We start from the raw sequence: 15,363 nt of genomic DNA on the forward strand, positions 1-15,363 counted from the left end.
ATTTGCAATAAGAAAATTAATATTAACACTAAAAAAAAGTCCGAGTTTTAAGCTATAAAATCCGGGGTTTTAGAGCTCACAGTCCTAGATTAATAATTTTACAGATGGCAGCCCTAACCCCGCCGCGCATAATAAAAGGCGCGGATGAGACCGTTTGACGTGGCTCCGTCACTCGTCCTCCCCCCTTCCCCCCGTCTCGAAATTCGTCTCGTCAGTCGTCGATCGACCGATCGCGTTCATCGCATTATTATTAACATGCCGTGCGCTGCGTCCAATCCTTACCTCTTCTTCTTGTTACGCGCGAGTCGCGTCTCTTCCGGGAAATGAAGCCCCTGCTCCTTATCGCCGAGGTCGTGTAAACAAAGCGAGTGAATACGGCGGCTTCGTTTTGAACCGGCGCCGCGGCGCGATGCCTTTGACTTTTTTTCCATACTTTTTTTTTTCTACCGTGCGCAGCGAAATACTTCCAACTCGCCGCCGTCGCCGGCTAAGCACGAGAAAGAGAGAGAGAAAGTCATCCCCCCTCTCTACGACGCAAACTTGAGCATCTTCGTAACCGTGCCGGCCTGTCCTGTGTGTCCTCGACAGCCAATAGCGCCGACAGTCGCACGCAGTAACTCTGTGCGTCGTGGTCAGTGTCTCAGTACGCTCAGTACTGTCAGTAGTGTTCGATACTTTGAGGACGTGACACGTGCGATTCTCGAGAGCTCATGCGAAGCTACTTGCGACGAATCTGCTACGGATTCTCACACAGTTCGTCCGGCGGATCATGTGCGGCATGTTACCGATGTTGGAGAAAAATTCTCTGTTTCCGTTCAACCCCAGTCTGAATGATGAGATTCAGCGGCTGTTCGACGTCACCCTCAACAAAAGGCCACTGCCGACAGGTATGTTACGCGCATCCCTTTCCCCGTCGAATTCGTTCGGATTTACAAGTGTATTTACGCCGAGGAACCGCGCTGCGTCTACGGGATAGCATCGGTATTTGTCGAGTTTGTGGATTAACGTCGTCCAAAAATTCGTTCTGTCACTTCAGAATGGTAATTAATATTCTTTCAGTTCACAGTTTGCTCTAATTACTAATTTACTGCTGATTTTGTGTTTCTGTGAATATTCTTCGCGTTTCGTTTTTTTTTTTATTATAAACAAGTTAACTTAGTTGACTTACGATTAGTCAAACTACGCATACTTTTCTAATCAAATATATCTTAAATATATTATTTTGTTTTAAATATAGAAATGTAAAGAAAACGCAGAGACAGAAAACATGTTTGTATGTACGTTAGAAAGGGAAGGATTTTAGAATCTTCCGACGGAAAAATATAGTCTGAAGTGTTTAAAACCGTTTCGGGTATCGAGGATGTTAGAAATTCAAAGAGGAAATTGTGCGTCGCAAATCGGTTCTGTGGCGCTATTCTTTTCCCTTGTGTGCAGAAGCACGTAACTCTTAAATCCTTCGAAGTGTCGAACAATACGTCCATTCTTGAAAATTTCCGTTATCGACCGGAAATCTTTTGTTCTTATTATTCGAGAACGTATGCTGTACAAAAAAATTATCAAGGCATTCTGTCATTAAAATTTCTTAAAAGTCATTCTTAAAAGATTAGAAAAAAAAAACGAACTTAAACATGATTTTGGCAAACCTACAAGAAACAATCTGAGCATATCGAGAATGTTTTCGAGAACTTTTCCTTTTTCTAAGTATCGTGTAGTGAATGATAAAGTTGTCGCGTACAATTAAAATTGTATAAATAATATAGTTAAATTTTTCTCATATAAAAATCGGATATATGTTATATGAATTAAATTTTTTGTATCGTATAATATAGTAATGTATAACAATAAATCCTTTTATTACTTTCTTCCTTTATAACTGATTCTATCATTAGAATATTTATCATTTAACTTATTGATCCAATCACATCGGCGTATCGTCGCTTTCACGGAGATTTGAATGCGCGTTGCTTGTATCACGAAATGTTCGTTAAAGAAACGTTATATTGACGCGATAAGATGAATCATAACAAACGTAAGATCGTATATATTAGTTACTCTGCTATATATTTCCGTTATCGATTTATATTTGACTCGTTAATGTCGATATACATTTTCCGGGGATTTTTGTTTTTAATGCGCAATTAAGATTTTCCCGGTGCCCTTTACACTTGACTTGCGTCAAAAAACCAATACACTCGGTTGCAAGAAGAAAACCATGTTTATTCGTTTGCCGGTTTGTTTTCTCGCAATTACCGGTCCCATCTTGTCGCCCGTAATCTCTCGCATCTCGCACGTGTGCATCCCTCCACATATCTCCCGTCACATCGGCCGTGAAGACACTGCGGGGAGCGCATTTTATCGCCGAAGAGACAAAAGCCTATTGAGGTTCTTGGATATGTTTATTTTACGATTCCGATTCCCGGACGACGACGATAATCCTGTCCCGATAAACACTCGAAGCCGCCGAGCTCGAAAACGGCCGTGCGTGTTTACAAACCATGATTTGTCGAATTTTACGTTCGCCTCTACATGCATCATAATTTCGATACTTTGAAGGCAAAAATATGAAACATTTGATGTGACGAGATTGCAATCTTATATAAATCTCGTCATCCGATTTACTGCGTTTAGTTTTAATTTTTTTTCTTACAACTGCAGGAAAAAAAATTTTTTCCTCTTTTATATTCAATAAAATTTTTTGAACGATCTCGTTTATGCTTTATCGCAGTTGAGGAGGTGATGGAAGAGTTTCGACATAATGGTCGCGACTTCGAATATTGCCCGGATGTGGACACAGACGTATCAAAACAGAACGCATCACGGCGAAAGAAAAATAAAAAGCCCTTGCCAACGGAGTGCGTGTTTTGCAGAAATAATGGGGAAGAGGAGGCGTACTATCGGCAGCACTTATTAAAAGACGTCGAAGGACGTGTTGAGTGTCCTGTTCTCAGGTAAGTATTAATAAAGATCTAATTCCGTTTTTCTTAGTCATCAAAAATAGACGTCTCAAATATTTTTGAATTTTCTTGAATATCTCCTGTAGAGGATACTTTTAATCTTTAGCTTGATTTTTTTTCTATAAAATTTTTTTCAATTCTACGCAATTTTATTTTTAAATAAACATTCTGTAGATACCTCTTAGATATTTTCTGTAAGCACTAGATGACACTCCTACATATTTTAGTAGAAAACAAATTAATTTACAGAAAATAAATTAATGTGAAGATATCTTTTTTATTTTGGTTTTTCTGTTTTACCAAGTCATTCGTAAATCTCACTGGGCTACAATATGTATTTTACAAGTTAGTATAATATATGGGCCCTGCAGCTTTGTTAGTGTAGACCTTGTAGAACCTTCAGAATGGTCCCTGCATCCATAATTAAGTCGTGCAAAATAGCACAGGTTATGCACCATGCAGTGCACCATAGGCGTGTCAAGTATAAATATACAGAAAGAAAAAAAAACTTTTCAGTTATCTTTTTTTTTACCTAAATTTTGATCAATCATATGCTGGGTTTTTTTTGCATAATTTTCATTCTGCGATAATTTTTCTTATCCATAACATCTAAATAATTCGAACCTGAATTTTATGTAAAATAACGTGCTATTATGTTACGAGAATGCAATAATGATACTGATATGATAATTGAAATAGTTATCGTACTTAAACAAGAATAACATCCAAAAAATCACGTATAAAAAGATAGTCTAAAATATAAAAAAAATTATTTTCTAAGTAATCTTATATAATAATCATATTCTTAATACGATTTTATTTAATCGAAGAAATAAAAACAAACAAAATCTGCGTTGTCTTAAAAATAATCTAGTTTTCTTTTTATGATGCTTAAAGTCTTCAATTTCGTGCAACATGATATGAAGAAAATTGGTTTCTTCTCTTTTCTTTTTAATATTTTGTATTCATGTGGAAAATGATATATGGATATTTTTGATCGGTAGGGCTTATACATGTCCAATTTGTGGCGCAACCGGTGACATGGCACACACGGTTAAATACTGTCCAAAGGGTCCGTACAATCCCAATACTATAAGCACAACGAACGTCTACAAGTACTCGAAGAACTCCACAGGCAAACGTCGCAAGTAAGACATTTTTGACATTTTCCACGCAGGTGTGGAACATTTTTTTTCTTTAGAAATAACAGTAATATTTTCTTTAAAAATAATAGTAATAATTTTTTAAATTTATGAGAGAATATATAAATACACGCGAGTGCATTTCAGCTGTTGGTACAAATAAATAATGTACAAATAATTCTAAATGAAATTATAGTAAACAAATTGTAAATGATTAATGAACAAATTGTAAATAAATAGAAAATGTTCCAATAAATTAAAAATTAATGTAAGTTTCATAGATTAGGAAATTATAACAATCCTACTGAAATTAAACTTCTCCCTTTTTATATTTATTTTATTAGAATTTTCATATATTATATATTATCTTTTACATTATTTTTTTAAATATATTAAAATTTATTATATAATAGAATGTATTTTATATCGCATTGAATTGGTTTATCTTAAGCCATATTATTTCTTTCTCTTTGCTATTACGTGAAATCATAAAAAAGCACGTTCGAATAATGAGAATTACTGTTCTAAAATAAATACAATTTAATAAACGCTGTAATAAAATTTGGAAAATAACTTTTACGTTTTCTAATATACATATAAAAGAGAATTAAAAAGAATATTTGTAGAAGAAAAAATGAGTCATTAATAACGTCGACAAATTGAAAATTACAAAATTAAAAACGAATAAAATCGTCTGGCGACCTACTCCCGCGTTAATAGACTTTTTCTGTCATGTATTTTTGAAAAAAATATTAGCTCAACTAGTGTGAGGAAAGAAATGTTATATTTCAAGTTAATATTAACAAAAATATATAAAAACAATCTATATAGAATCTATATAGTACAAAACTATATCTATATAGTACAAAAAAGGAAGAGAATAATTTTTTTAAGTCATTTTATGAACATTGTTAATTAGTAAATATTATTTTAAAAATTTGTGCGATACATTTTTTTCCTCTCTTAATATACACTTCCGTTGTCTCTGTCTGTCTCTGTCTCGCTTAACAAATAAATCTTGAATAGTAACAATATCTTCTAAAGTGAGATTTTTTAATAGGTAGGAGTAAGAAGCAACGCAAGCAAGCACCTTTCGAGCGCACCATATCGATATCAACTGTTGACAGAGGCTATCCCCGCAATACGTCCAAGTGCCAACGAGACAATCTAGTTCCCTAGGTTATTGTACAATGTTCCTCTTTTCGTACTTAACATTTACACTGGTCTGTAAACGTGAAGACTGAGAGCCGACGTGATCTCGCACCCTCAGCAAATACGCCCTAAATACCGGTCCTAAATCGAGATCGAAACTTGAATTTTCCGCCGACACCTCTCGCATTCTTTTATTTTAATATCTGTTTTTAACTTAATTTTTATATCTTTAACATAGTTATATCTATGAAACAATCTTCTACCTCTTGCATTTTTCTTACTTTTAATCTAATTCATAATGCGTCGGAAATCCATATTGATAAAATGAACGTTCATTTCGAACGAAAGCTGGTTTGTGCGTATTTCGAGAGTCGCACGATTGAGTCGATTCAGCGACACGTTATGTTTATCATACATTGTATGGTCATTGCGACACGTCTTTAATTGAGTTAATTGTAATTTTTGTTTACGAAAACAAATAAATATCTTGGGAACACTATTGCCTCTTGAGGCCGAGGAGGCAATAGTTTTTCCAAAATATTTGATATGTTTCTTGATTACAAAAGGCCGAGTGTTTTCTAAAATTATAGAAAAAGTGGCATATTTCGAGAGATAGATAATACCTTCATGATTTCTTAGACATCAAGACTACTTTCTGAAAATCAAGCATAAAAAAGCAACGCATGAATATAAAAGAAAAAGAGGAAAATCCAATTCGACAGATCCATTTACAAATCTGATGAATTATGAATTGACTTCGTTTTTTTTTTTCACTTATCGATTGAACTTGTTTTAAAAATCTCTTGGAATGCGGTCTTGATATCTAAAAAATCATGAAAGTGTTATCTATCTCTCGAAATATGCCGCTTTTTCTATAATTTTAGAAAACACTCGGCCTTTCGTAATCAAGATTTATATTTGAAATGGACTTTGCGAGTTACAATTTGAAAATTTATTTCCTCGTAGCGTAAAGTCAACACCAAACTTTTGCAATCAGGACGCACGCATCTTTATTTTTATTTATTTTTATTTATTTTTCATTTTAACGTTCAACAGAACGTTTCGACAATTATGTGATTTACGTCAAGATTGCATCTTACTTCGCGCAATTGTTAATGAAATTATTAATTTTCAAAATATATATATATATATACATATATTATTATATTCAAATAAGAGTTGTGATGATAACATGTGCCTTAACGTGCTGAAATGTTTAGTTTTTTATATTTTATGATGTACGATATATGAGATATAGTTTATGATATAGATATACATATAGATAAGTGTTGTCGGGGAAAAAATACGTTGTGTGTTTTCCACGAACTGTCAAATTCGCGAAGCGAAAGCCAGCTATGTGTACAAACACGAAGAAGAAGCGTGGGTCTTAGCAGCTGCTTTTGTTTTCAACAGCCTTGACAATATCGTGATGAAACTGACAGTGGCAACATCTCGTATCTAATATCCCCTCTAAATGGCCTACGATATACAGAATTGACGGATAAAAGTGAGGTATTAGACTTGAGGTAACTAAATTTAAAATCTGTGTAACTTTTGCGACAGATATTAAATATGTGCGCATAATTATCTCTCGTACATTGATATAACACTTTATCCGTCAATTCTGTATATTCTATGCGCTTTATTAATACGCTATTTAGAGGGAACATTAGATACGAGATGTTGTCGCTGTCGGTTTCATCACGATATTGTCAAGGCCGTCGAAACAAGAGCTGCTGCTAAGATCGCGCTTCTTCGTGTTTGTACACACAGCTGGCTTTCGCTTCGCGGACTTGACAGTCCGTGAAAAACGCACGTTTTTTCCCACTCGCGACGCTTCTTCCTGGTGTTCCTCAAGATTCACTAAAGGACACGGTTCGCTTATATATTGTTATCCATTGTAACGATATAAAAATAATATTGTAAATAAAACTGAAATATTCATCTCACTGTCTTTTTGTGATACTCAAGGATAACTTAATTTAGCGTTGTACATACTGATTCAATTCCTCGATAAAGATTAAAGATAAAGGAGACTAATGTTTAAATAACTTCTGTAAATTTGTTTGCGACATTTAACAGATTACATCACGAGTAATTATTAAATCACACTTTGAGACATTTCAGTTTTCTCTTAAAATTAATTTTAAGTATGAATAAAGAATGCACAAGATTAATTCCGAATAGGCGGAAATATAATACGGCGAAAGGGATTGAGAGATACAAAGAAAATAAAAATCCGAAAGGTTTCATCGAGTTATACATTCACGCGATTTTTTTGGGGATAAGTACGATGAAACTTTCTTGGGTTTTGCGTAAAATCTATAATCGACGGATTCAATACCTCGTAGGCGGGAACGCGTAAATTGGGTGAACCTCGATCGACATCGGAAGCGGTAAATTGCGACAAAATAAATGTACAATTTTGTAAAACGTACATCTACACAAGCTAGATTTTACCTTGAATTTGTTCAAATTGAAATTTTTCCCCTTTTTTCTTACATATGTTAGAATATATGATATCTAGTTCTTACGTGCTCTTAAACCGTTATCATCTACTGCTGTGCTCTTAATCGCGAGTGCTACTGCACAGAAATTGATTTTGAGAGAGAAATTAAATGTTTTAAAGATCGTGTGATTTATATAATTACTCGTGATGTAAATAACGATTGTGTTAAATGTGTTAAATGTCAAACAAATGCAATTGCCGCAAATAAATTTGCGGAAGTTATTTAAACATTAGCCTCTTTAATCTTCATCTTTGAGTATAATAAAAAGACAGTGCGATGAATATCTCAATTTTGTATCGCCATTTTTGCGGGAGTATTAGAAGTAGTGTATAAAAATATTACAAAATGTTCCTACTAGAAATTAAGATTTATATAGAGTGCCAAGTGTTACATTTCTAAAATGTTAGAGCCTAGTATTGTTCTAACTTGTATTATGAGGCCTACTACTATTTAATAGTGCGATTAAGTGCTTACTTTTGTAAGATGCGCGTCTCGTACCTTATATATGGCCGAAGTTTAGAATTACGCCGTTCCTACACGGTGCCGTCATAATACACCGGACTGATTCATAGTGAGGCGCGAGATGACGTTACACGGTAATCCGAGACCGTGCAGTAGCACTCGCGATTAAGAGCAGCAGCAGGTGATAACGGTTTAGGAGCACGTAAAAACAAGATTTCATATTGTAACGTGGGCAAAAATTCGAAGAGAGAGGAAATGAGAAAAATTTTATTTTGAACAGATCCGGTAAAATCTAGAGTGTCTAGTTGCACTTTTGACAAAATTGTATAAATATTTATTTTGCCGAATTTTGCCGCATTTATTTTGCCGCCTCCGATGTCGATCGAGGTTCACCCAACTTAAGCGTTCCCGCCTACGAGTGTTAGAATTCGCCAATTATAAATTTTACGCAGAACCCAAGAAAGCTTCATTGTACTTATAAAAAAAAATCGCGCGAATGTATAACTCAATGAATGACCTTTCGGATTTTTATTCTCTTTGTATCTCTCATTCCTCTTCGCCGTATTATATTTCCGCCTATTCGGAATTAATCTTGTTGCAGTCTGGACTCGCCTTTTTTGTAGTCATTTGTATTTTAACATTATATTTTTGCACATATTGTCATAATAATCATCTTGCGATTCCAAATATTTGTACCAAGGATAATTATTATTACTTCCGCCATATATTAATATATTATTTAACTGATTTGTACAAAATATTATGTTTAATTATGATTCATAGAATATATGTATTTGAATGAAAGGTGTGTTTTTCTCACAATGATATATCGCTCTTTATTAAATTTCATTCAATAGTAACGTGTTATGTAACAATAGAATTTATCAAGGTAATCTAGTGTATCAATCTAGTGTAATACTTTCTGCACCCTTATACACAGATTGAAAAATCATTACGTATTGCGTGACTATATCTTTTGTGGTATCTGTATAATTGCGCACATAGATCAGTTTGATAATTCATTTGGCGGTGACCTATTTTTTTTTACATTGTTTTATTATTTTTGAATCAAAGATTTAAAAATTTACTGTGAATTAATTGGCATTCAACATTAAAGTGAATTATTATATCATAATTGTTACATTTTTTTATCAAGTTCAATATTCACTATCTCACTAAAATTTAATAACTGTATTACTTAAAGATGTAGTTAGAGCAGTCTAAAATTCTATATATATTTTAACTTGCAAGGATGTTACGCTATTTTTGATGTCGGCTATCGACTAAGTAGGTCATATCCTTTGTATTTCATCAGTTGAACGAATCGTCCTTCACACATCACACACATACACGCACACGGCAGAATTATAATTAGATTATTTAAACGTAAAATTATCAATTTTAATATTGCATTGTTTATTTCAAATGTCTGCTATCGGATAAATTCATTTGTATTCATTTAATCGATCAATTTTTGTTTCAAAAATATAAAAATATAATTGTGCAATTACAATTATATTTTTAAACAATTTTTATATTTTATTTTATATGAAAAAAAATTATTAATGTCATCAGTGAACAGTTATTATTAATATATCGTCGATTGAATTTGTTTTTATTGTATGTATAGCGGACGTTTTGCAATTTTTATATATCTAATTATCTAAATATTTTATTTTTTAATGCAAATCCCTGCCTTTTATATTTTTAAACACATTCCATAACGCGTCGCTATTTTAGCTTCGAAAATCGGTCGTTGTGACAAAAGGTAATATACGCTATTAGCTTCATATCTGCATCTGAACGTTCTCCATAAACCCGGGAAACACTAGCACATCCTGTATACATAAACGCGCACTCGTGTTAAAAAATCGTTCAATAGACAGCGTGCCACCGGTAACGACACGTCGTCATGTCGCGATTTTACGTATTGCTAAGAGCTGTTATCGTGACGGTGATCAGCGTCGCGATTACTTCAGAAAGGGTGAATCAAAGGCTCGATCAGGTCGAAAGACCGGTCGTGATTCGAAGGGACACAGTCTCCCTTCTAAATCGGAACGTACCGTTTACCGATTCATCGTCTGTATTTTTGCATCTACTCAAGTGCAAACCGAAGTATCAGTATCAGAAGCTAGATCAGATCAATCCTACTATCGCTACTACTACTACTACTACTACTGTAGCTACTACTACTACTACTGTTCCTGCTACTACTACTACTACTGCTGCCACTACTTCTACCACCGCTAGAACTTGCATCTGCGTACCTTTCTATCTATGCGACAGTAATCAGACTATCATCACCGATGGATTCGGAGTAATCGACGTGCGGGCAATGTGAGTTAATCATCAAAGTCTGATAATCAATATTACTCTCTTATCGGTAATTATTTGTCCACTTTGACTGCTAAGCTTGTTAGACTTATATGCCTTTATTATTTTAATTTTATTTAATTTTATCTAATTTTTATTTGATATGACCATATTGATTTTTAATTTTTTAAATTTAATTTAATTCTAAATTCTTTAAGATTAATTTTTTATTTTTTCTTTAAAATTATACACTTTAAGTGCTATATTTAATTCGCCATTATTAAATAATTTTAAATTAAAGCAACGTTATTAGGCTCAATAAATTAAAAATTAATACATTAAACAATCAAAGTCAAATGCCAAGAGCTGGGCGTTGGTAGCAAAGATCAATATATATTTTGAAAAGGATCCAAACGTTTCGGCTAACATTAAGCTATCCTCAGTATATCATTACAATTTAAATATTTAATATAAAATCACAAATTTCATAACATATTTAAGCAGATTTTTTCGATATTCGTCATACATTGCCATTAATATAAGAATAAAAACATATTTACTAAATGTTTATTTTTATATTAATTGCGATGTATGACGAATATCAGAAATATCTGCGTAAACATGTTTTAAAATTTGTGATTTTATATTAAATATTTAAATTGTAATGATCTACGAAGGATGGCTTAATGTAAGCCGAAACGTTTGGATCCTTCTCGAAATATATATTGTTCTTTGCTACCAACCATCCAGCTTTTGGCTCATTTGCCCTTCATTGTTTAATGTGTTAATAAATAATTTTAAGTTAGTTGATAAAATAAATTCTCTGAAATCTTTAGTTATAGAGAATTAACATAATTGTGTGCAGTTCTCGGCCGTGTACCGGGGATTTGGAGGTCTGCTGCTATCCGCGAAATGTCACAGTAGCTCCTACGATGCCTACAGTAACAATACCAACTATACCTACAATACCAACTATATCTACAATACCAACTATACCTACAATACCAACTATACCTACACTTCCAACTATACCTACACTTCCAACTATACCTACAATACCAACTATACCTACAATACCTTCAATAACATTTTCAACTGCACCACCAACAACACCTCCTCCAACTGTTCCAACTATAGCACCAACTACAGCACCAACTACGGCACCAACAACAATATTTCCGAACTGCATCTGCGTACTGATATCGCAATGCGCTCCTAATGGAATAGTCACCATCTCTGGCGAGGGTGTAATAGATCCGCGGTACGGACTGTGCCCCGGCAACCTGATCTGCTGCAGGATATTGGTGAATACGATGCAGCCACCGACGAGCTCTGCGACTACGGTGACCACGATACCACCCACAGTTACGACCGTACCATCTAGGCAGACGCAACTGTGCTTTGTATGCGGCAACGTCACTGTATGTTACACCTGCATGGTCATCATGATGCCCGGCGGTGGTACCATGATAGACCCCAGATTCTCTGAGGTCTTGTCACAGGGAAATATCTGCACGGCGACGAACATACCGTCCTGCAGTCTGAGCACGTCGCCACGCGCGTCGATTACGGATCTGGGCCCGTTGAAAAATCCGGGTACGTCGCAGGAGTGTTACTGCATAAAGACCTGGCTGTGTTCTGAAGGGAACGCGGTCAGTCCGGACGGTCTCGGTATAATTGATTCGCGATTCACGTTGTGCTTGGCGGCGGACGAAGTGTGCTGTCGGCGCACAGGTATCAATCTTCAGGGCAACCCCGGCACCTCATCTCGAGAGCTATTGAACGGACTACCCAATCGCTCGACTTCGCAAAATGCTTGTGGTATACCGAACAATAGTTATGCGCCGCGTAAGTATAAACTGTATAGTTGTTATATTTGTTAACGATATAGCGCGACTATGTCTAGGTGAAATATAAAAATTTAGTATATTTAAGCCGTACTGTAGGCCATTGTTCGAATAATGATAGCAATCGCTTACAGCGCAACCTTTTCCCCCTGATTCCGGGAAAACCTATTTCGCTGAATTTCCATGGATGGTCGCGCTTCTCCAAAAGTCCGCGACCGGCGGTTCTTACATTTTCCAATGCGGTGCTTCGATGGTCAGTAACGGGGCCGTCCTCACTGCCGCTCATTGCGTTGTAAAGTACGTGTAAGCAAAAGACGTAAGAAACGTCTAAAACTCGACTTTTCAAAACGTCTCTTGCAATTTTGTTCTAATATGTTTATTTTTTTTTCATCTTAATTTCTCGATAGTCAAAATCCCGAGAATTTGATCGCACGCTTCGGACAGTGGAACCTAGAAAATAATGTTCAGCCGTTGCCTATTCAAGAAGCGAAGATCCTGACAATAGCTGTACATCCGTTGTATTATAGCGGCGGGCTTTTCCACGATGTAGCTGTCCTCGTTTTGGCAGAACCAGTCACTTACAGTGCGAACGTCATGCCGATTTGCCTTCCCGAACAAGGCACAGTTTTCGCGGCTGGGACCAGATGCTACGGGACAGGATGGGGCAGCAATTCGTTCAATGAGCCTCGAAGTGAGCTCACGGACTTTCCTAATTTACTATTTCTTTAGTTTATCAAAATCGGCGTTCGTTCACAATCACGTTTTAGGACCGGAAGGGGAATATCAAGCCGAGCTTCGAAAGGTGAATCTTCCTATCGTCGATCGAAACGATTGTCAGACGCGTTTACGAAGCACGAAATTGGGCTTGTACTTTGAACTGCACGGATCGTTTATCTGCGCCGGCGGCGAAACGAATAGAGACACGTGCCGTGGCGACGGCGGTGGACCGTTGGTTTGTCAAGCCTCGACGGGGCAATTCTTTCAGGTGAACTAGATTATAATAAAAATATTTCCTATATGCTAGAAAGAACAGTGAGCAAAGCACAATTGACAAAACTTAATGCTTTCTTTCTAATTCTTCCAATATTTCCCTTTGTTTTAAACAATCCGCGTGACTACGTCCTCATACACATTATATTCTTTTAATCAGTAATATTTTCTGAGCGTTTTTAAATTCTTATTTATATATCTGTACAATATCTATTAATTTTATTTGCTATTTTAATTGAAACGCAGTTACTAAATTGAGTCAAGCTTGTAGGTGTTTTTATATTGAACAAAAAAGACTTGAATATATTCTTATTTCAGGCTGGCATCGTTTCGTGGGGTATTGGTTGCGGAGCTTCTAATGTGCCAGCAGTGTACGCCAGCGTATCACAACATCGTCAATGGATAGATCAACAATTCGCGACTTACGGCGTATAGTGACATATGTTATAGTTTAATATTTCTAATTTTATTAGATATATATTTCTAATATATTTTTAATTCTCCAACGACTGCGAACTGCCCTTTATGAACGCTAATATCATTCGTATAACTTATTAAATTATTATAATTAATAATAATAAAATATGATAAGTATTTTAATCTCATATACTTTATTCTGCGTTATTTATGTATCTTAGTTTGCTCAAGCAATTTGTATTTCGTTAAGTCTTCTCGTCATACAGTGAGGTAATAAATGCGATTGAGATTGCATAAACGCAATCCGAGAACGAATATCTGAATATATTTGTTTCAGCTAGTATCGATACTTGTTTAACACACAAACCTTATCGCGGCACGATGAGCGTGGGAAAGACTCGTAGGTCAAGCGCATCGTTGTCCTAGTTTCGAAGCAAATATTTCTCGTACATATTTCGAATTATAAAACATTCAAAAATTATTCGCTATGAAGTTGAACACGATTTTGCATAATATACCGAGCCTAATCAGCAAACACGTCCTTAGGGAAGCTGCGCCCTAGGGAAATGCAAATCTCTCTGAAATGTAACAAACGTTTCGAGCTTGCGCGACTTATCTGAATGTGAATAGAAATTTTGCAAAAAAGACTTCCACCGTGATAATGTTATACACATTGCCGTGACCAGGATTCGAACCTGGGTTACTACGGCCACAACGTAGGGTCCTAACCACTAGACGATCACGGCTACTGGAAGAATTGAGTAAAGATTCGGAAACTGAGCACAATGTTCGCGCTGGTAAATAGAAAAATTTCAAGTAATAAAATATCTATATACTTTGATTGAGGGGATTAATAAACAATACTTATTACAGCGATTATTTGTAACAAGATAATTGTGTATAGTGAGAATAGTTATAAAATTTTGCAAAAGCTTTGCAAAATTATATATTTTTGTTATATAATATATATAATACATTAAATATTTTTTATCTCTGTAATTCTTTATATCATATATTCGACATTCCAGTTTAAGAAATTCTAGAAGTATTTCTAGAAGTAGACAGTTGTCAGTTGACAGAGTAATGACAGCTATTCTCAAAAGACACGTGGAACACGTGTATACGAACAAAAAAAAATCCATAAATTGTTTTATACAATGATGTGTTTCATTTTTCAAGCATATAATTTGACATGGCTATAAATCTCAAATTGATGTGAAATTTAACAAAAAAAAAACTTCCACCGTGACAATGTTATTCACATTGCCGTGACCAGGATTCGAACCTGGGTTACTACGGCCACAACGTAGGGTCCTAACCACTAGACGATCACGGCTATTGGAAGAACTGTCTCCAGAACTGGAGAATCGGGCACAAGACTTCTACCAGTAACAATCCTCCAATAATTATATATATTAGGTGTATTTCATTTGATTATATAATAAATCGTATAATATATTAAATTATTTGTACTAAAATAATTGCGTATATTGAGAATAATGTAAGATTTTTAATATAAAAATTAATATTTTGATTGCTTCTGTATATAAATGTTTTTTTAGAAATATTTTTTTAT

At 35.0% G+C, this 15,363-nt stretch overlaps 3 protein-coding genes and 2 non-coding genes across 5 annotated transcripts; 3 read left to right on the forward strand and 2 right to left on the reverse strand.

The window, feature by feature from the left end:
• The first annotated feature begins 608 nt into the window (after window positions 1-608).
• On the forward strand, window positions 609-6,099 carry LOC105453247 (nanos homolog 1). Its single transcript, XM_011695036.1, has 4 exons — window positions 609-887; window positions 2,726-2,948; window positions 3,959-4,102; window positions 5,157-6,099. The coding sequence occupies exons 1-4, from the start codon at window positions 770-772 to the stop codon at window positions 5,158-5,160; spliced, it is 489 nt and encodes a 162-aa protein (XP_011693338.1). The 5' UTR covers window positions 609-769; the 3' UTR covers window positions 5,161-6,099.
• Window positions 6,100-11,465: 5,366 nt separating this feature from the next.
• LOC105453257 (mucin-5AC-like) lies at window positions 11,466-12,416 on the forward strand. Its single transcript, XM_011695049.1, has one exon. It carries the CDS (start codon window positions 11,466-11,468, stop codon window positions 12,414-12,416), a length of 951 nt encoding a protein of 316 aa, XP_011693351.1.
• Window positions 12,273-14,081, forward strand: LOC105453249 (transmembrane protease serine 9-like). The gene is made up of 5 exons (XM_011695040.1): window positions 12,273-12,381; window positions 12,515-12,677; window positions 12,788-13,058; window positions 13,147-13,365; window positions 13,689-14,081. Exons 2-5 carry the CDS (start codon window positions 12,568-12,570, stop codon window positions 13,803-13,805), a joined length of 717 nt encoding a protein of 238 aa, XP_011693342.1. The 5' UTR covers window positions 12,273-12,381; window positions 12,515-12,567; the 3' UTR covers window positions 13,806-14,081.
• A 380-nt stretch (window positions 14,082-14,461) lies between these two features.
• Trnah-gug lies at window positions 14,462-14,533 on the reverse strand. The gene has a single exon. It is a non-coding gene; the product is annotated as a tRNA-His (tRNA).
• Window positions 14,534-15,051: 518 nt separating this feature from the next.
• On the reverse strand, window positions 15,052-15,123 carry Trnah-gug. Its single transcript has one exon. It is a non-coding gene; the product is annotated as a tRNA-His (tRNA).
• Window positions 15,124-15,363: the final 240 nt, after the last annotated feature.

Source organism: Wasmannia auropunctata, unplaced genomic scaffold (genome assembly GCF_000956235.1).
Source record: "Wasmannia auropunctata unplaced genomic scaffold, wasmannia.A_1.0 LD336001.1, whole genome shotgun sequence".
NCBI classification, from domain to species: domain Eukaryota; kingdom Metazoa; phylum Arthropoda; class Insecta; order Hymenoptera; family Formicidae; genus Wasmannia; species Wasmannia auropunctata.